Source organism: Theropithecus gelada, chromosome 4 (genome assembly GCF_003255815.1).
Source record: "Theropithecus gelada isolate Dixy chromosome 4, Tgel_1.0, whole genome shotgun sequence".
Classification (NCBI taxonomy): Eukaryota; Metazoa; Chordata; class Mammalia; order Primates; family Cercopithecidae; genus Theropithecus; species Theropithecus gelada.
The window spans coordinates 53,944,173-53,967,298 of record NC_037671.1 but is presented as its reverse complement, the minus strand read 5'-3'; the positions used below and the strand labels follow the sequence as shown (position 1 = coordinate 53,967,298).

The following is a 23,126-nucleotide window of genomic DNA, read 5'->3' as shown; positions in this document are numbered from 1 at the left end:
GTGATCACAATATAATAAACATAGAGATTAAAATAAAATATAAACCAACAATCTTAATTTCTTACAAGAAAAAAAGGTATAATAAATTATTTTCTAAATAACTTTTATACCCAAGAAAACATCAAAACTTTACCAACAGAATAGCTGGGAAATAACAATAATGAGAGTATAGCATACAAGATACTGTAAAACATGCCATCACATTCAATGCTTTTGTGATTGAATAAGCAAACAAACTTTTCTTATTGACAGTTTTCATATTGACAATTATTCTAAACAATGAGAATTCTTCTAAACAAAGAAGAATAACTGTCAATATGAGAAATTAGAAACAAAATAACCCACAAGTCTAATGAACTCAATCGATGCAAGAAAAAGGTGGAAATTGGTGAAATAGAAAGTAGAAAATTCGTAAGATTAGATTTTTAAAAAGAGGTAGTGGTTTAATCTCTAGTAACTTTAATCATACCAAGAAAACCCCAATATATAAAATGAGAAATGACAGTTCAAATATATGTATAGAATAGGTTACAGTTATAATGTAAAAAATATGTGTATATAGTGCAACTAACATTTTTGAGAAAAATACTTTATAAAAAGGAATTTTTAATGATAATTTAGAGTTATCATTATTGGCTAGAGAAGAATAAAACATAAAGAACCAGAAACAGTGAAAGATATAAATTTATCAAAGATTTATCTCCAAAAGTATATTTGGCTCACATAAATTTATACCATATTCTTCCAATCAGTTGAATATCAAATAATTCCTATGCTATATAATCTATTCCCAATTAATTTAAGGGAACAGGCATAAAATAATCTTTATACTTGTTTATAGCTACTAAAAATAGCTAAAAAAAAAAAAAGAAAACTGAGACAACATCCAAATAGAATGTAAAAGTCATGAGTAAAAAAGCAACAAAGCAAGCTATGTTTGAATGTGTTTCATTCAAGTGAACAAAGATAATTTGAAATGAAATAATCCATTCATATAATTTACCTTAATACCAGATGTGAAGATTAAGAACATGACCAATTTGGCACAAAATGGAAATACGTTTAATGAAATTCAGCAAACATTCTTGGAATAAACAGTAAATGAAGACTACAAGGATACTTCTTTTAAATTAATGCTATTTATTTGGATGGTATAACCATTAGTGGAGAAGCACTGGTTTAAATAATAATACAAAATAAACACTAAAGGATTCCTCTCAGTTTTGTATTTTATGAGAAAAACTGACATTAAATTTTATTGTTTATTACAACAATCATTAAATATTATTATTAAAGTTTTAGCTAATGTATCCAGGCAAGAAAAATACATTAGATCCAATTATTGAAAATAATCCAAACTATTTTTTATGTGGTTTATAAACCACATTTCATCCTGTAAAACTAGAGAATTACCTGAAAAACTATCAATTGCCTTCAATAAATGCACATCAACAGCTTTTTAATATACAAGCAATAAACTTTTAAATTATAACGTACAATCTTATTTAAAATTTCAACCACAAATATCTAGAAGTAAATTTAAGAAAAATTACAGAACCTATAAAAACAAAACTATAAAACTCTGTTCAAAAGCATAAAAGGAGTTTAGAATAAATGGTGATGCAGAACAAAAATTTGACAGCTCATTATTTTAAAGATGTCAAATCTAATACAACTTGAATCACAGGTCTAATATATTCATCAGAATCTGACTCATTAAATTCTTTGGAACAATATATATTTGAAAATAGCCAAACATTAGCCGTTACTTTTTTAAAATATATGCCTCTAATACGAGTAATCTGTTGTTGGCACCAAAACTAAAAAGAATACCAAGAAATAAACACAGTCATGAATTATTTTTAGAATTTGAATAAATTAGCATTTGAATTTAGTTGAAGACAGGCTGGAATAATCACTAAATGCTTTGGAAAAATATAAAATTAGATTCTCACTTTATGTTTTACTCTAAATTATAGGTGGATTATAAAACAAAATGTAGCCGGGCGCGGTGGCTCAAGCCTGTAATCCCAGCACTTTGGGAGGCTGAGACGGGCGGATCACGAGGTCAGGAGATCGAGACCATCCTGGCTAACCCGGTGAAACCCCGTCTCTACTAAAAAAATACAAAAAACTAGCTGGGCGAGGTGGCGGGCGCCTGTAGTCCCAGCTACTTGGGAGGCTGAGGCAGGAGAATGGTGTGAATCCAGGAGGCGGAGCTTGCAGTGAGCTGAGATCGGGCCACTGCACTCCAGCCTGGGTGACAGAGTGAGACTCTGTCTCAAAAAAAAAAAAAAAAAAAAAAAGTAAAAAACTAAAACCATAAAATTATTTGAAGAATGTTTATGTAAACCTGTAATTTAAACTAGCGAAGACTTCTCTGATCATAACAAGCGAAACAATAGCCGTAGCAAATAAATAATAGATTTGACAATATAACAAGGTCAATATTTCTGCATGTCAATTACAAAATGTAATGACAAATGATCAATCAGAAAATGTTTGCAACATACAATAGTACAGATGAAGGACTAACTTTTTTACATGTGAAGAACTTTTATATGTCAAGAATAAAAATAAAAATATGAATACACCAGAAACATATTTGTGAAAGGGTTTGAATATGTGAGCCATAAAACAAAACATACACCTGGCTAATAAACATATAGAAAAAATGGTCTTCTTTACTAAAATTGAAGTAAATATTAATTAAAACAGCAATGGAATACCATTTTAAAGTTTAATTTGGCAAAGATGAAAAATAGTGAACTCCAAGTTGACAAAAGAGAGCAGAGATTCATGTTCATATGGGGATTAATATTACATACTAGCCTAGTTTTGTAGATAAAGAAATAAAAATATGTATGCATATACATAATATGGAAATTTCTGGAAGAACATACAGCACAGCAGGGATCCCTGTTGGTGAAATGATAGGTAGCTATCTTATATCTTGATAGGTATGCTTTGATGTGCTTTTCTCTATGTACAGAATTTCTTTGTAGAGTAGGTATTATGTTCACAGTTATTTAAAATTATTTGACATGAATTTTACAGATGCTTATGTTTGTCAAACATTGAGCTATGATCTGGAGATATAATGTTAAGTAAAAACTCAGACGTTAATCAAATAGTAAATGTAAAATTACATATATGATAAATTCTGTGAAGGGATGGGTTATATAGGATTCTGAAAACACGAATATGTCAACTTGAGGCATTTATGGGAAGTTGGAGAAGGCTTCCCTGAAGCATAATTTCAGAGGTGGAATCTGAAAGAAGAATGGGCATTAATTAAGCAAAGTGGGACATATGTGGAAACGGTGTTCTAGCCAGAGCAAACAGCATTCAATTACTAAGCAAATATCTGAGGAATATTTACTATGTGCCAGGTCAGACTGTAAGCACTAGACATATAGAAGAGATTGCAAATTAGAAGAGATTGCTGCCTTCTGGGAGCTCAGATCTTAGTGGAGAGAATGACAATACCCAAACAAATACAGAAATATAAATGACATAGTTGAAATTATAAAATATGCTGGTAAGGAAGTCAGTATGGTGGTATGATCAAAAATAGTTGGGGCATAAAATGTGAAGGGTACCATTTTAGATTGAATGGGCAGGGAAAGTCTCTTTGGGGAAGAGAAATTTGAGCTGAGACCTGAAGGACGGGAGGGAACCAGCTGGCCTAGGGTGAGGGTAGGGGGGAAACAGGCAGAAGGTCACTATAGTTGGGGCAGAGTGAGCAGAGGGCAGCATTGTCTGATATGGCAAGTGCCAAGTCATACAGGGCCTGTTCAGGTATGAGAGGTCAAAGGGGAAATCACTGAAGGGTTTTATGCAAGAGGATGGTGGAATCTGATTTTTGTTTAAAAAACTTCTCTGGCTGTGTAGATGATGGATTATGGAGATAAGAGTAGAGCTGGGCTATCAGTTATGAGGCCAGCTGAGGCCAGAAATCATGTAGCTGGGACTCTGGAAGAGGCAGTGGAGATGGAGAGAACAGCTGGTCCTGCTGATGACTGCATGTGGAGGCAAGGAAAGAGTGCTGCAGGTGTTTTGATGGAGCACACTGGTGAGTGGTGGAAGCATGCACTGAGATGGGAAGACTGAGAGGGGAATAGGTTTGTCAGGATGGAAGGCAGCAGGGGCATGCAAAGTTGGAGACATCAAGAGTAGGTGTCAAGAAGAAAATTAGATGCATAATTTAGGGTTTGGAAGCAGCCATGTTGGAAGTGGGTGATGTCATTATTGAAGAAAACATGGGTAGAAGAGAGATTTGGAGCATGAGATTGAGATTAGGGGCATTCTAACTTTTTAGATATTAAGGAGTAAGCACAGGTGATTGAGGAGCAGAGGGTGGAGAGGTGATTCTGTGGTGGGAGGGAGAATGGAGAACATGAGGGTCTGAAAGAATACCATGATGGTTGATGTGGCGAGTAGGGGTTGACAATGACAGGGTTCCAAGGAGTTAAGTCTCAGGGCCACATACATTGTCAATATCAAGAATTTTAGTTTTCATCCTAAGAGTGTCCTGAAGCTGTTGTAGGTTTTTAAGGGGGTAGTATGGATAGGAGGTAGCACTTATTATCATACTTGTACATCTAAAATATTGTAGGCAGAATGTAGACAGCAGGAGAGGTCGAAAGTAGATCCAGAGACACCCAACAAGAGACAGTGTAACTTGTACACTGCAGGAGTAATGGAGAAGTGGGCAGATTTAGAGGCAGGAGATAAAATCTGTAAGACACGTTGAATATGAAGTGCAATCTTGGTTTCTGGTTTGTGTAGCTGGATAGTGGTGTCATTCGCTTGAAGAGGACTAAGTTTAGAGAAAAGATTATGAATTCAGATTAGGTCATGTTGAATTTAAAGTGCTTTTCTGATGCTGAAAAGGATTTGTGAAGTAAGCATTTCTAACAAGGATCAATAAGAAACTTTAATTATAATTAAAAGGTTAGCAAGCTGGAATTTGGCAGGAACTATATGAATGGATTTTTCTTATAAGAATGTGCTAAAAACCTCATTCAGAGTCTGAGCTACAGGCTATTTTGAAAGGAACTCAATTTTATTAATTAAAACTATCCATAGTCATTAACTAGCTACCATTTGTTTGGTTCTTATCATATAAGCTTGTTATATGTCAGGCCTCTACTAAGCATTTTACATACATTATCTCATTTAAATCTTTCAATGCTGTAAGTTAGGTATTATTATCTGCATTTTATGGATATGAAGACTGAGGCTGGAGAAGTTAAGTAAATGTTCCAAGTTCATAAAGCTAGAAATTCCTGAGGCTGGATTTTTTACCCTGATTTATCTGATTCCATTGCATGTATTCTACATATTACAACTATTAAAAACAAAATTTCTTAATACCAGTCCTGAGGAGGAGCAATTTAATGAGTTTATACAAATGATATGCAATTAACGTAGTATATTCATTTATGGAATTCTTTCTTTTTAAAACCTTTTAAAAAATGTTAAAAATAACTTCAGACTCAAAATAAGTTGCAAAAATAGTAGAGTTTACATATGCTATTCACTTGATGTTCCTTGATGATAACATATTACATAACTATAAAACATTAGCAAATCTGGCAAGTTGATATTGGTGCGGTATTAACTGAACTACAGACCTTATTGGAGCCATCATTTTAAACATGGCTCTACAATCTTAAAAGTCAATTCAATAAGTCTTTCTAATATATTGTGATATAAGCATATTTCAGTTGGACTCTTTCATGAATTTTCACCAACAGAATTAGATACCTGAATATATATGTTATATATATTAGATACCTGAATATATATGTTATATATATTAGATACCTGAATATATAATATATATATTAGATACCTGAATATATATATTATATATATTAGATACCCGAATATATATATATACAGACACACATATATATACATGAATAATGGTAATGTGATTTGGAGAAAAAGTTTCATGTTAACTTTATAAACTTATATCTTACACAATCAACCAAAGTAAGCTTAGCAAGATATTTTGAAGAAAAATTATTTTCTTTTGTTCTGTGTTTTATCAATTTATCTCGAAATTACTCTCTGTTGTTGCTTGCTTGAGTTGACTTGTGAAGACTGATGAACAAAACTCTTGAGGTTTTATTTGGATTGTAAATAAATCAAGACAAGTTAGATTTAGACACAAAAAATTGCTTTTACCCATTACAAGTGTTATGTATATCTTTTACTGTGAGTCTTTGAAGGGTAGCCATGTGACCTTTGAAATTAAATGGTTACTTTGTCAACCAATCTTATGATAAAGGTTAGGTTTTATCCTGGCCATTGGAAGATTTTAAAGAAGGCAAGGACAGAGCCTGACTTATACTTTAATCTGATTTATGATGTGTGGAGGATTGACTGTTGGTGGTGGTGATGGGGAAGAGATAAGAGTGGAAATAGAGACACTAACTGCTAAGACATTGTTATTGCAATTTTTCAGGTAACACATGATGATGGCTTAGATTAGGATGGCAGTGAGGGAGGAGTAAAGATGTGGCTAAATATATGTTAAAGGTGAAAGTGACATGACTTACTGATGGACTGAATATTGAGGAAAAGAGAAAGAGAAGAGTCAAAGATCACTCTAAAATTTTTGACCCTAAGCAATTGGGTAAGGATCTGTGCCATTTACTGAGAAGGGGAAAACAGGGAGAAGAGCTGCATTATGAGGAAAGTTCTCCTAAATTCTTATTTTTTCTTATTTCTTATCTCATTAAATTTTCAAGAAAATGTGTAAGACATCCAATCTCTTTGTCCTGTTATCCTTTGTTTCTCAAGTGATTGACTTATTTTGTTCTATTTTTTAATTGACGAGTAAAAATTTTATGTATTTATGGTGTACAACATGATGTTTTGATACATGTATTACATTGTGGAATGGCAAAATCTATGTAATTAACATGTATTATCTCATAGTTTTTTTTTGTGTGGTAATGATACTACACATCCACATTCAGCACTTTAAAAGAATACAATATATTAGTAACAGTAGTCACTATGTTGCACAATAGAACTCTTGAACTTATTCCTTCTATCTAATTGAGATATTATGTTCTTTTATCAACATCTCTTCAACCTTTGCTTCCCCCCACCACCAACCCAAACCAGCAGCCTCTGGTAACCTGCATTCTACTCTCTGCTTCAAAGAGTTCCACTCTTTCAGACTCTGCATGCAAGTGAGATTATGTGGTATTTCTCTTCTTGGTCCTGGATCATTTCAGTTAACATAGTGTCTTCCAGGTTCATCTATGTTGATGCCAATGACCAGATTTTCTTCTTTTTAAAGGTTGAATAGTATTCCAGAGTGTACGTGTACACCGCATTTTCTTTATCCATTCATTTGTCGATGGGCACCTAGACTGACTCTATATTTTGGATACTGTGAATGTTGCTGTGAACATGGGAATGCAAATATCTCAGACATACTGATTTTGTATCCTTTGGAATATATATCTAGAAGATGGATTGCTGGATCATATTCTAGTTTTAATTATTGAGGACCCTCCAAACTGTTGTCTATAATGGTTGTACTAATTTACATTTCTACTAACAGTATACAAGAGTTCTCTCCTCTCTCCATCCCCACTAACCTTTGTTATCTTTCATTGTTTTGGTAATTTTGACGGATGTGAGGTGTCTGAAGTGATTTATTAATATAGTCTGTTATTTACAAGGAAGAAACTGTGAACTGAAGAAGAAATCACGTCATTTGTTACCTCATCCTTTTCTCCAGGCCCTAAACCTTTAAATTGAATGTCATAATTGATTGTATCGATTCCTTTATCTCCTATGTTAAATTAGTGATGTATTCCTTGTATATATTTTGCTTGGAATACTTCTTTTTTCTTTCCCTTCTGCTACATTCTCATTTCAGCACTTCACACATGGCTCTCTACAACAACTTTTGTACTGGCTCCTTAAGGACCTAATAAGTGAAATAAGAGTATCAGATGCAGTACTCTTGCGTCTCCTCCTTGAGTCTATAGCTTCCTACTTATCTTTAAAGATTCCGCCGGGCGCGGTGGCTCAAGCCTGTAATCCCAGCACTTTGGGAGGCCGAGACGGGCGGATCACGAGGTCAGGAGATCGAGACCATCCTGGCTAACACGGTGAAACCCCGTCTCTACTAAAAAATACAAAAAACTAGCCGGGCGAGGTGGCGGGCGCCTGTAGTCCCAGCTACTCGGGAGGCTGAGGCAGGAGAATGGCGTGAACCCGGGAGGCGGAGCTTGCAGTGAGCTGAGATCCGGCCACTGCACTCTAGCCTGGGCGGCAGAGCGAGACTCTGTCTCGAAACCCCGTCTCAAAAAAAAAAAAAAAAGATTCCATTACATCTGACACGGGGCTTTAGGTCTCCCCGACTCTACAAATTTTCCCATCATCTGAATGTAAGATGAGATTTTATGATTTGTAATTTTAAGAAAAACATAACGCTAAGATGTTTAACATTTGTGTGTCCTGTTCCTCCAAGTGGCTTATGTAGGAGAGGGATATATTTTTGTTATTGTTGATTTGGTATATTAGTGTCTAGTGCACAGCAGAACATAGAGAAGGGCTCCAATAAATGCCTGCTACATTGACTTGATGTGTATTTTCTGGTAATCAGAACTCATTGAGCTTCTTGGTTCAATAGCATCTTATCTAACAAATGAGAGAATCTTGAATTTATTTTCAAATACTACTATAATTTATTTTGCTCTTTCCTCACACTTTATTATTATAACAACTTAGTCCAAGTATTAGAATATAGAGTTGGTGGCTTTATCTATTCATTGGCAGGAGTTCAGGATCACATATGTAACCTCTAAAAGATGATGTTTTTTTTTTCATATGTTAGAGGTCCAATAAACTACTGGGTCCTATTCCCAAATTGACTACTATTTTGATGCTGGTGAAAGGTGTATGTTTGGAAGGTAGGTTGGAAATATATTCTGCAATGAAAAGGAGTTTGCACTTTGAGGGCAGGCAGACTAATTCTAGTTATGTAGTTAGCTAAATGTGTAACTTTGAGTAAATTACTCTCTCTGAGCCTCAGTTTTATTTTCTTTAATTATGTGAGTAACAATACATAACTAATAGAATAGTTATAAGGATTGAGGGAGTTAATGCATATAAAGTATTAAGCCCAGTTTCTGGCACAGTGTAAGCCTTAAGACAGGGTAGCTATTGTGGCAGTTGGGACTCTTTAAGTGCAAAGTACAAGTAAAAGTAACCCTTCTTAAGCCATTTTGGAGACAATATCAAGCCCTTCCTCTCCTCCTCTACTTTTTTACTTCTTTATTTCAACCTCATTTTTTTTTTTTTTCTACTGGAGAATAGTTTTCTTCATTCTGTATGGTGCAAGTGAACTCAGATCTGTTTGACTTGTCCTAGCTTTACCACCAGTGAGGAGATTACTACTAATTCTCCTCAGTTTCATTCAGAAGTCCAGGGGAAGGATTTTGGTGAATGAATGCAGGTTGGATCCTATGCCAAACCTTTCGTGAAGGGTTTGTGGGACGGGACTTTATCCTGCAGCTCTCACAGCTTTCAGTACAGTGGATGAGCAGAGCGGTTCTCAGATGAGGTGTGAGGGATTTTCCGGAATGAAGCAGAGAGGAAGTCAGGTAGACAAATAATTGGTATCAACTATAGCTATTATTGTTGTCACTCACCATCTTTACCAGCATCATTATAGAATTTAATTTCTTTACTATCAAGCATAGACTAATACAGTCTGAGAATCCTCATTACATTTTAATGGCACTGATAGAAAAATTTTAAACTGAAGTTACAAAATAAAAAAGACTAAATGTTAGTAGAGTTCAGAAGTCTGTGGCCATCTCTGTTCCTGGGGGTGCAGGTGAGAGGGGACATGTTTTGTGATCTGTACCCTCCGAGCCAAAATAGTAGTCACCAGCATCAAAATAGTAGTCAGTTTGGGAATAGAACCCAGTAGTTTATTGGACCTCTAACATATGAAAAAAGCCATCATCTTTTAGATGTTACATATGTGATTCTGAACTCCTGCCAATGAATGGATCAGACCACCAACTCTATATTCTAATACTTGAACTAAGTTGTTATAATAATAACAACTTAATGGTCAAATGCAGTTATTATCATTAAGATCTGACAAGTGTTAACAAATTCATTTAAGTTGTAGGTGTTTACAAGTGAATGTCTTATTCATTTTTGTAAAAACTTTGAAATCAAATTTTGGAGCTTTTTTATTCTCTGTAAATAATAAGTGTTATATTTTTGACTAGTAAATATTATTTTTCTCTGAAGTAGGTCAAAATTTATGCCAAAATAAAGAAACTGTGCTGATATTTTGTTTATATTTTCTTAGAGTTATCTTTAAAAAGACTTTCACAGTGATTATTCATATTTTCCTCTCTCTTCTCATATGGTTTCCATTCAGGTACAATTACGTTGCAAAAAAGTCTTTTAATTTTTTGTTTATTTTTTATTTGAGGTATGTTTTGCTCATAACAACAAGCAACTCTCACCTCTTCCCTGTAACTCTAGGAGTCATATTAATCAGAAGCATAGAATACAGCTGGGATTTTGAGCCAGTCATTAAGCTAAGATTTCTTCATATGATTGGAGGGTAACCATAATGTTTGAAGACTGGAACTAGGAATAGTGGATGTTGGAATTTAAGGAAAACTGACATTTGACTAGCAGAACCAACTAGGCTATTGATACTGAGACCCCAGTTTCCTCTGAAGTTACCACTGTTGCTCTATGGACGTAGAAGTGGAAGGGGCAATGCTCCTTTCACCTGTGTGTGTGGTTCTCATGATATAGAGAACCCCAAAGACATCAGGAGTATAGAGGAAAGATACATTTTAATGAACTCACAAGGTTTAGGAAGTCAGAACAGAAAAGGTCAGATTAAGTTCATTCATGTTTTTAATATAAAGTTTGAAGTAATAATTTTAATAATTCCTAGAACATTGTTAGGTACTATGGGATTTAGATAGTGATTTTTTTCTTTTTTGTTTTCTGTCCTTCCTTCCTTCCTTCCTTCCTTCCTTCCTTCCTTCCTTCCTTCCTTCCTTCCTTCCTCCCTCCCTCCCTCCCTCTCCTTCCTTCCTTCCTTCCTTCCTTCCTTCCTTCCTTCCTTCCTTCCTTCCTCCCTCCCTCCCTCCCTCCCTCCCTCTCCTTCCTTCCTTCCTTCCTTCCTTCCTCCCTCTCCTTCCTTCCTTCCTTCCTTCCTTCCTTCCTTCCTTCCTTCCTTCCTTCCTTCCTTCCCTCCCTCCCTCCNCCCTAACTACAACATACTACCTGATAAGTTAGAAAATTGAAATTTCAGTGAAAATCACTAATAATCCCACCATCCATAGGTAGGCTAACATTTTAACATGCATCTTTCCTCTCTTCTGTGCATGTATTATTTTTATTAAAAAATGAAGCATATTATTTTATGTCCTGCTTTTTGAAATCAATACATCATGAACAAAATTTCTTGTAATTCAGTGCTCTTCAGCAAGATACTTTAAACATGGCTATACAGTATTCCATTGTATGGATCATAGACTTCTTATAATTTCACAGATTATGAAATGTGGGAATACTCTTTTTCTAATACTATTTAGCACCCGAAGAACTAAAAATAAGATAGACAAAGTGAGAGTATTTAGTGGAAAAAATGCTGGACTTCATTGGTAGTCTTCCTTTGTCCCAATTCAATCAGTGGCTCCAGTTATTTATCTAGTCTTACATTTTTTTATTTAATCTATTTGGAACTTAGTTTCCTTGCCTTTCAAAGCTAATGTTGCTTAAATATTCTATAACTGGGAGTTTTCTAGGAAGTCATAGCAAATCAGGAACAGAGCTAAGACTCTAAATTCCTTCATTAAAGTTGCATCAATTGATAGTAGTCTTTTATCTTCTCTATGACTCTTTCTCTCTCCCACCTTAGGTATGTAGATATGAATTTATTATAATATTTCATTTATTAGACTCATATGATTATTAGACCCTTATGAATGATTAGGTTTAATTTATGTTTCTTTTTCAGGGCTTAATACTGTATATTAAACATCTGTTAATCCTCTACCCATACAGTAGACTCTTTAAAGATATGTGCTGGGCAGAATTTAAGTTACGTATTTTAATACAAATGATGTATGTTTTACTTATTGTATGTATCTAGCATCTACTATATTGTCTGGTGCATAAGATTTGCTCAGTCAATAAAGGTTGAATGATTGAATGCCCTGCACATGGACACTGTCGTCTGAATGAACATTCACTATAGAGGAGACTATTTATCAAAGCTTGCTAAACTTTGGGCATTAGCTAATGAAGCAGGTAATTACATTTATGGTGTTGAAATTGGTAATGACTATGAAGAGAATAAAACAGTCATATTCAGAGGGAATGCTAGGCAGCAGTGAAAGACTGAACAGAAATTGTATTAAATGTGTATCTTGAAAAACACCAAAAACGCACACGACCCTCATTGCTTCATAATGTGATGAGAGAGAAGAGGGAAGTTACAAATACAGCACTTTTCAGATGAGGATATGCAGCTGAGGAGTGAAGTGACTTCTCAAGGTCACACAGCTAGTAAGTGACACCTCTACGATTCACACTTGTGTTTGTCTCGCTATGAAGGTAGAAGTTGTAATGAATGATGAAAAGTTGTGCAAAATGTCCAAGGTTGTCAAAAAATGGCATTATATTTCTTCAGAAAATTAGAGAAAAGATCTCTTCTGAAATGCTTTTATTATTGAATCTATTCCCTAATCCAGAAGGAAGGTTGCTGATGTAGACATGTGTGCTAACCTCTGGAACTTTTATTGTTTTTTATTCCTTTGTTTTATTTCAGGGGTCATGGAGTATCTTCACCATCTCTGTAACATATGCATTTCCAAGCCAGAAAACTGACTCCATTAGCTAAATTAAATTATTTGCAAAAGCCTTTTTTCCACTGTCATGTCTTATTTCCATTTCAGTTTCTCTGGTGGGATATGTTGGTCGCAGTGGATTTCCTTTTCTTGCTCTGGAGTTGATAGATAACTTGTGCTGCACTGTTACTATATCCAATGCCATTTTTATGCTGTTACAGAATTATAGTAGAAGATGCAGTGGATTGGCGCCCCCATGACAAAATCATCCTTAGCTCCTCTTCTTATGAGCCTCATGAAGCAGAGGTCCTCACTGTGAAGGAAGTCAAGGGCCACCATGTGAGGATTCATGAACGGCTCAAACACCGACACATTGGTAAGGCCTTGGTTTGCTGGTTAAGGGAGGTGAATGAGCCAGGAAGACCATGTTTGGTAACCTGGCTGGGGACCTTGGATCTGATTGCCATTCAGAGGGGAAGAACAATGCCTTCTTGCTGCCCTAGACTCATGCTACATGGCCTTATCTCTATTCCTTCATTAATTTTGTTGCTTTATTTTTAAAGAATACTTGGATGTTATATACATACACACATACACATCTCCACACGTTTTGCTCCTTATTTATAATGGCAAGTCTAAGAGCAGAAGGGTTAAGAATCTTGTTCAAGGTTATTGGGCAGTTTTAAGCCAGAATAAAACTCATGGGCACTGAGTTTCCAGTTTATTTCCTGACACATTGAATTACAATCCCTCAGAATATGGTAGTTACTGTAAATAATGATTTCATTTTCCATACTTAGAAATGTGTCCTTCCTGACATGAAGTACATTTTATGTATTAACTGCTACTATTAGTATTACTGCAAAAAATGAAAGAAAAAAGCCCAGACCTTTTTTTAAATAAAAAGGTACCAAATATTTTTATACAGAATACACAGAATGTACTACACATAAATAATAAGTCACGATAACCTTCCTGATTCAGTCTAATAAATAAATCTAACCCAGGAGATATAGCTGATCAGTAATAAACTGTGGAAATAAAGGGGAATGAGAATGTCTTTTTGTCTCTGGTACATGAGAGTCAAATCCACGGTTTCACCACGAATGTCTCAAGCTATATCTAAATCATCGTTCCCAGGAGGATTTCTTTTTTAATAAGCAGCAAAGAAAAAAGAAATCTTCAGCACTGATTTCAGTAAGATGCAAGGTGAAATGCAAATGGTAGACAGTGAAACAAACTAGCAAGATGCTTAGTTCCCACTGCTGCGGAAGCTGTTCAGGCCTTGATGAGTGGAAGATCTACCATGAGAGGGCGCTGCTGCTGCCTGGTGCTGCTTCTTGCTCTCCTTTTACTCTGACACATAGCTGCTTTTGCCCTGTCACTGCCTCAGTTGATCTGGGATTCCTCACTCTCATGAAAGAGGTCCATGGACAATGTACAACCCAACACTGAAGTCTCGTGCTGACCTATTTAAGGAAGGAGGTTGGGGACCCCACTAATTGGACCGGTCTGCCCTGACTTCCCTGAACCAGTGACCTGTCCCAGTACCCACAGTTATTAAGAAGAAATGAATTCTTGCTCAAACACTCTGACTCTGATCCCAAAGAGAGACAAGTGAATGGGTTATTTTATTTCTCAGCTGACCTTTGTGGAGAATGCCCGAGGAAAAGCAGACCTTAATGTTGGTAGAACTTCCGAGGGGAAAGGATGTTTTCATTTCTCAGGTTTGCTGGGTCCCCAGCTAGTGATTTTTGAAATAGATTTTTAAAGTTTTTTTTCCCCCAACTTCTATTGCCCCAGGAAGTGTCCATGTCACGGAGGATGGCCGACACATTCGTTTGGCTGCTGAGGTTGGACTGTTGACTCGAAATATACAAATTCAGCCTGATGTATCATGTAGGGGGAGACTGTTTGTGGGGCCCTTGAGGAAGTCCAGCCGAGAAGAATTTTCAGGTAAATGAAATGTTAAGTAACTAGATATTACCAATGGGAGCCTATTCATCTGGGACACCCAGAAATCCCAACTGTGAGAATTTTCATTTATAAAACAAAACGTTCAAATGAGATAGTTCCTTTGTGCTTGGAGAAGCTATGAATTTTCAGTCCTAATCTGTGCTTAATTTTCAGTGTGATGTTAAAATAATATACTAGCGATCAGCACATATGCACATTTTTACCTCAAAGAAAACATCTTCAGCAGATGTGAAATTTCCTCTGCTTTGAAATTATAGATGATTTAATGACCACTTCAATTTTATCTCTTTCCTGAATTTCTATTGCTCTTTCCCAGTAGCATGCTATATCTGATGGCAGGCATCAGTTCATGCTATAAATTAATAGCGTAAATTTAAATAAAAATGATTTCCATATTCTAGACTGCTTTAAGGATCAGTTCAATCTTTCTTGTTTCTTTCAAGTTTTAGCCCTTTTGGAATGCTGCAAAATTATTTGATTAGGACCTCGTTTCTTAAACGTGTGTTCCTTATACTTTATTCCAAAGTTCTTTCCTGATCAAACAGTTTGGTTGTCACTGTAGCTCCAACTTAGAATATCATGGTGTACACGAATATATAAAGGCCTGGGGAAGGCTGAGAATAAAGGATCTAAACACTTCCCAAATATATTAAATATGGGACACTCTTTGTTGGCACAACTATTTCACCAGTTTTGTAAAGGGCAGTGTTTGGACCTTAAATCAAACATTTAAGATTTCTAGTTAATAGAACAAGCTCTATCTCCATAAACCCTTATCAGTGGTGATTTCCGCCCACTACCCCAGGTGACATTTGGCAATATCTGGAGACATTTTTACTTGTCACAACTTGAGGGAGCTTCTGGCATGTATGGATAGTGCCAAACATCTAGCATGAACAGGATGGCCACCCACAGGAAAGGAGTATCTGCCTCCAAATGTCAATAGTGTTGAGGTTGAGAACCCCGCTCTAGATGATGGAGACAAAGGCTTGGTTCCAATCTTTTAAGAATAGACCACTCTAAGGTTTATGAAGATGGGGAATCAGGAAGGAGAGAGCAAGATAAGGCCCCAGATAACTGAAACCACAGGCCAAGCTGGAGCATGGTCATAGGAACAGGACAGAAGGCCAGTTCTTACAGCTGAGCACCAAGTCAGAGCAGAACCAGCAGCAAGACTGACCTGATCCTAAACTTCTAACAATGCTGATCCTTACATCATCCCCTGGGGAAGGGAAACTCAAACTCTATTTTGTGCTTCTTATGGACCAGAAACTGTGCTGGTTTTCACACAGTGAAAATTTTATCTTATTTAATCCTAAAATCCTCATAAGAGAATTTTATATTCCTATTACAGGAAATAGAGTCTATAGTACAATTGCCTATTTATTTATGTAGCTCCTTCATTAGCTTATAAACTCCTTGAGGAGAGAAATAGGTCTTTCATCTGTTTTCCTAGTGTGGTAACTGCTGTAAATTAGGTACTTAATAAATATGAATGAAAAATATTAATGAAGAGTAAGGAAAGTCATTTGACTAGTAGGTGGTAGATTCAAGCCTGGTTCTTGTTAAATAAACTTTTAATTTTGTAATGATTTTGGATTTACAGAAAAGCTACAAAGGTAGTATAGAGAGATCTTGTATACCTTTCACTCAATTTTCTTCCATTAATAGCTGATACAATACTAGTATATTTGTCAAAACAAAGACATTAACATTGGTACATTACCCTGAACTAAACTCAAGACATTCTTCAAATTTTACCAGTTTTTTTTGTTCCAGAATTCAATCATAGTCCAGGGCCTGAATAAGAAGGGCTCAGCAGGTGTAGGTCAGAGATGCCAGATATGGGTACTGATTTGTTACAGAGCAGAAAAGCAGGTCAAGACTTCTGAGTCCTACTTTTATATTGGAGGGCTCCATCATTCTTCTCTTCCTGAATAATACCCACCAAGTTGTACTTAACTTGCTAGAATATTTTTCAGTAGTGATTTTCAAAAGGAAAAATACGAAGATAATTGTGAATAAAATAATTGCTTCATTCAGGCTGGACATGGTGACTCATGCCTATAAGCCCAGCACTTTGGGAGGCTGAAGCAGGCAGATCACTTGTGGTCAGGAGTTCGATACCAGCTTGGCTAACATGGTGAAACCCTGTCTCTACTAAAAATATAAAAATTAGCCAAGCATGGTGGCATGAACCTGTAGTCCCAGCTACTTGAGAGGCTGAGGTGGGAGGATCACTTGCACCCTGGAGATGGAGGTTGCAGTGAGCCAAGATTGTGCCACTACATTCCAACCTGGGTAACAGAGTGAGACTCTGTCTCAAAAAAAAAAAAAAATTGCTTAATTCTTTATTTAAATGCTCAAGACATTTTTAAGTCTTTGCTAATTGATTAATTTTCAGTCATTGTTTAATGTGCACAGAAGTAAAAAGACCTTGTACAGTTTAAAACTGTGAATTAAATCCATGGAAGTATAAGACATTAAAAAACCTGATAATTCAAATAATCCTGAGAGCTTCTGGATAGCTGAACATGTGGAGTTTCCTAGACTAAGGCGGTGTACCCGGGGAGGGTATGGGAGATGCATGCCCTTCTCTCATGCCATGCCCTACGCATGTCTTTATTTATCTCCCTTGTAATATCCTTTATAAGAAACCTAGGAAATAACAATAATACTGACATGTTGCCTTGACAGAGATTCTAAAATCACATTAAATGCTAAAAATAAGCTGTTTATGTATGGACTTATGCTTGCATTTGGTGTTCTTTGTGCCAAAGTTCCACAGAGCAGGTTTGCCAGTTCTTTCAGCTATGTGCTATTGGTGAGGGATATTGCCCAACAAATATCTTTTGGATGTTTTATTGTTCTGTGAGTATGCCCACACTATCTACCAATGCCTCCTCAATAGCATTCATTGAGAAATTTAAATACGTTGGAATCCTGTTGCCTGGCCACAAGGAGACGTATAGGTTCTTTTACTTAGCCTGTCTTTCTCAAAAGGACTTCCTTCTTCATGGCAGCCAATATGCAAGGGTTCTAGTTTCTCATCTCTAAAAAGGTACTGAAGAAATGAGGGGCTTAGGCTGTACTGTCTTTGAACCTTAAATACTATTATTAAAACAGTGAAACAGAAACTTCAAATGTATTGCTTCCTTTATCTTTATGATAAATAACTTCATAGTTTACTTTAGTCAATACCTTAAAAAATGAAATAAAAGGAGCCAAAGTTGTGACCTACTTAGCAAAGGACGCACAACTAATTATTGGCTCAATAGCTATAGCGCAGTTATCTGAATCATAATGCAGAGATGCTACTTTTATACACCGAGTCTTCCTGTCTTGCCAGGATGCCTGCATGGGGTTAATAGTGCGACTTCTCATCCATATGCCTAAGTTTAAGTTCTAGCTTGTTAGTTCACTCTTCTCTGCCTCAGTTTCCTTATCTGTAAAATGGGGATAATAATTGTACCTACCACATAGAATTTTTTTGAAAATTAGGAGTATGAATAAATAGGTGAATATAAATTAGAACAGTGTCTGCAAATAATGAGTGTTATATGAGAGTTAAAGTTTTTAATTCACCTCATTATTATTTCATATTAATTCATCTATAATCATGTTATTATTAATTTTACCAAGAGTATATATGCTGACTCATATTTTTAAATCAACTTACTGGCTGTATTTTATGATGTGTTTTAACAATATCTATTTAAAACAGTACAAATAACATTACAAATGAGAGTAAATAATTTACTATTTTCTCCTCACATAAAAGATATAGAAAATCTTATTATGAAAATGAAACAGTGAATAAAGTGTAGCCAGGATAAAAATATAGAAAAGATTTTACAGAATCTTTAAAGTGATTTTAAAAGCATGTTATTGCTTCTATCATATTTTAGTCAGAAGCATGTATTGAATATCACGCTTCTGGACATCAACTGAGCAGAAGGAAATTTTGCACTCATAACCTTCTTCAGAAATGCTTAATATTCATTTGTGCAATGTCTTCGTGTGAATGGCTGTGGCCTTTCACGTGGTGTCACTGAGACGCTGAGAGGGAGACTTGACTTTGAGGTGAAGGGCCAGAAACCCAGAATCTCTTTATTCTTACTCAGTTCTTTGACCCGGCCCCAGACAAATGCACAGAATCGTTAAACTTAGCCATGCCCATCCCCAAAGTTTGCCTCTTTACTATTTCTCCTCTCATCATTCCCCATCCTATCACCAGACTCTTCAGACTGCACATGCAATTCAGGCATTAATGTGATACTTGTAATGATTCCTACCTTTTTAGTTGAGAATCTGTGGTGTGAAATATGATGCTGGTGTTGAGAATAAACTTACATTTTCATTAAAAATCTTCATATCTTAATGCCCTAAAATGGGCCATTCTTCAGCCTTTTGTGGGGAAAGTACCTGATGACATGCATTTTGTTTATAGGTGTCCTTCAACTTCTTAATGTGGAAATTCAGAACTTTGGGTCACCACTGTACTCATCTGTTGAATTCAGTAATGTGTCAGAAGGATCCTGGATCATATCATCTACTCTGCACCAGAGCTGTGGCGGGGGCATTCATGCAACTGCCAGTCATGGAGTACTTTTAAATGACAATATTGTGTTTGGTACAGCTGGCCATGGCATAGATTTAGAGGGTCAGGCCTATACTGTCACTAATAACCTTGTGGTTCTGATGACACAGCCAGCGTGGTCCACCATTTGGGTGGCAGGAATCAAAGTGAACCAAGCAAAGGACATCAACCTCCATGGCAACGTTGTGGCAGGATCAGAGAGAGTTGGCTTTCATATCCGAGGCCACAAGTGCTCTTGTGGACTGCTTTGGTCTGACAATGTGGCCCACTCAAGTCTTCATGGCCTTCACCTCTACAAGGAAAGTGGACTTGACAACTGTACCAGAATCTCCGGCTTCTTGGCTTTCAAGAACTTTGACTATGGTGCCATGTTACACATAGAGAACAGCGTGGAGATAGAGAACATTACGCTGGTAGACAATACTATTGGTCTTTTGGCAGTAGTGTATGTATTTTCTGCTCCACAAAATTCCATCAAAAAAGTGCAAATTGTGCTTAGGAATTCAATCATTGTGGCCACCAGCTCTTCTTTTGACTGCATTCAGGACAAAGTGAAGCCTCTCTCAGCCAACTTGACATCAACAGATAGAGCTCCTTCCAATCCAAGGGGGGGTCGAATTGGTATTCTGTGGCCTGTATTCACCTCAGAACCAAATCAGTGGCCTCAGGAGCCATGGCACAAAGTGAGGAATGACCATTCAATTTCAGGAATCATGAAACTTCAAGGTGGGATGTTTTACTTTATCTAGGCAATGCCATTTCATACGTCCATGCATATAATTTTTAATAGCATTCTGAAATTTTATCAACAAAAAGGTACATTGTGGTCCAGTGCTTGCTGTCCAACCTGCTGAGTATTGATAGCCACAATGGTAGTTTATAATTTCTTACAAAAGTCACTGCTTTATACATATTGAAGAGCTTTCTACAACTTAGTTTTTAATAAAAATTTTAAAAATTTGAATATAATGAGATGGAATCTTGCATCTTGACCAGGCTGGTCTCAAACTCCTGGCCTCAAGCAATCCTCCCATCTCAGCCTCCCAAAGTGTTGGGATTACAGGCAATAGCGACCGCTCCAGGTCAACACAGCAATTATATAACTTGATTACGTAAGAACTCTCTTGGTTAGGTGTTGTTTTTCCTATTATACAAGTGAGGAAATTGAAATGTAGAAGTTGTGTCTCATCTGAAGCTGCTTAGTAGATGGTTGAGCGGCAAGGGTTAAAATCAAAGTTGTGACATGACTTGTGCAGTTAATCTTCTATTAGATCTCTTGTACCATTGTACTCTCTCCCCTGTTACTTACTTTATCTGGCAGTGGGTTTGTCTTTCTGTAAAATGAATGGATTTTGATTAAGCCTAAAATGAAAAGCCTTATTGCTATTAAAGCTTTAATGTATTGAAATACTCTTCTCTGTTGAATACAATGTCCATGTATTGAAGAACTACAGATATTTTATATCAAGATTTATGTAAATTCCTAAGACTTTCCTGGGTAACTTAAACTAACTTGGGGGTATATGTTATTGTAACAATATTTAGTTGTATATTCGATGTTTATGACTGGTGGTTTATATGATATAATGTTATGATATATATTTTTAAAATTTCAGATGTTACCTTTTCTAGTTTTGTGAAGAGTTGCTATAGCGATGACCTGGATGTCTGCATTCTACCAAATGCAGAGAACACCGGAATTATGCACCCAATAACAGCAGAGAGGACCAGGATGCTAAAGATAAAAGATAAAAACAAGTTCTACTTTCCCTCATTACAACCCAGGTATAATTTTTAGTATTTATAATTAGCCATTTTTATGAAGTACTTGGCAATTCTTCAAACCCTAAACATGTTTTTTAAAAAGAATAAAATCATCAAAGAAATAGAAATAAGTCTTAGAATGGTAAGATGCATTAACTTAATGACCAATTCTTTACGCCTCGTATATTCATGCCTTGTGATATATGATTTTTAAAATATCTCTCACTAAAGAGGCAGGGGCTATTTCCCTCCCCCTTGAATCTGGACTCAGCCATGTGACTTTCTTTAGCTAATGAAAGAGGCAGAAGTAATGAAGTGCAAGTTTTATTGATATTGTTTTATTGTTTTGTCTTTATTAGAGAGACTTCTTTGGGATGTTTTCAAACTTTCTGGTTATAAATTGACTCTAATTCTTCATTCTTCGTTAGAGTAAAGTGTCAGTGGTCTTCAGAAGGAGATCTTGGGAGCCTTTTGTGCAGGAACTAGTGGATAGAAGGAGATTGTGTCTGCTGACAGGAATCTCTGAACTGAACGATGAGCTCTAGCAGATACTGGCATTTCAGACCAGGTGTAAATACTGTTTTCTGACGTATGATCTAAGAGTTTCATTCAAATATGTGAAAACTAGATAGGAGTTGTTTTTTTGTTTTTTTTGTTTTGTTTTGTTTTTGTTTTTTTTTTGCCATGAAAGAGAGTAGAAAGTTAGAAGCAGGAAGAATGAATTACTTTTTCTTTCCCACAACGCTGGGGCAAACTCCTTTAGTTGGAAAAAACAAAAACAAACAAACAAAAAAACACACTAAAGAAGCCACCCTAATTAGAACATTCATGTGTTTGACTTAACACGAGTGTCTTTGATGTCCATCCCTGAATCATTATAGGTACCTAAACATGATTAGGTAGGCAATTTATGTAATTTTGTCACTTTTTAAAATTTACTATCCAGTTTTCCTTATGTTCATATCTTACCCCAGGCTGATATAGTTGTAAAGTTATATGTCTTAGTCTGTTTGTGCTGCTATAACAAAGTACTGCAGACTGGATAATTTATGAACAGAAATTTATTTATTTTATTTTTGGAGGTGGGGGTCTCACTCTGTCACCCAGGTTGAAGTGCAATGGCACAATCTTGGCTAACTGCAGCCTTGACCTCCTGGGCTCAAGTGATCCTCTGCCTCAGCCTCCCAAAGTTTTGGGATTATAGGCAGGAACCACTGCAGATGGACATAAATTTATATCTTATAGTTCTGGAGGCTGGGGAGTCCAAGATCAAACACTGGCATAATTAGTGTCTGGTGAAGGTTTCTCCCTCCTTCCAAGATGGTGCGTTGTTGGTGCACCATCTCTCCAGAGGGGAGAAATGCTGTGTTCTCACATAGGAGAAGAAATGGAAGGGAAGAGAGCACTCTCTTCATCCTCAAGCCCTTTTATAAGGGTACTATCTTATTCATGAGAGTTGAGTCCTCACGACTTTATCACCTCCCACAGGCCACATTTCTTAATACTGTTCCATTAAGGATTAAGTTTCAACATGAAATTTGAAAGGACCATCATTCAAATCGTAGTACTATGTGATATTAACAACTGAATCTTTGTGCTGATAATACTCAATACAGTGTTGGTATACAATAAATATTTAATATTCTTACTTATTGTATTTCAAAGCCTTAGATTAGTGGTAATAAAACAAGTTCTTTGTAAGTCAATGTTATAGTTATCTATTTATTGTTTATATAACCCACTTGACTCTAAATTCTGAAAGTGCAGGTGCCATGTTTGTCTTTATTACTGTTATGTTACCCAGCCTGTCATTTGTAGGTTTTCAGTAGATATTTGTTGAATGAGAATATCTATTTTTCTTTGTATATAGCATAAATAAAATTGATATTTATAATAATAATTCTGAA

The 23,126-nt window shown here is 36.0% G+C and overlaps 1 protein-coding gene across 1 annotated transcript in view; it reads left to right on the top strand.

Annotated features, from left to right (window-relative positions):
• PKHD1 (PKHD1, fibrocystin/polyductin) overlaps positions 1 to 23,126 on the top strand; it is a 469,778-nt gene that overhangs the window by 322,991 nt on the left and 123,661 nt on the right. Inside the window, 4 exon segments of the mRNA XM_025382975.1 lie at positions 13,100 to 13,254; positions 14,682 to 14,834; positions 19,306 to 20,181; positions 21,072 to 21,240. Of these exon segments, the coding sequence (XP_025238760.1) occupies positions 13,100 to 13,254; positions 14,682 to 14,834; positions 19,306 to 20,181; positions 21,072 to 21,240 (1,353 nt within the window).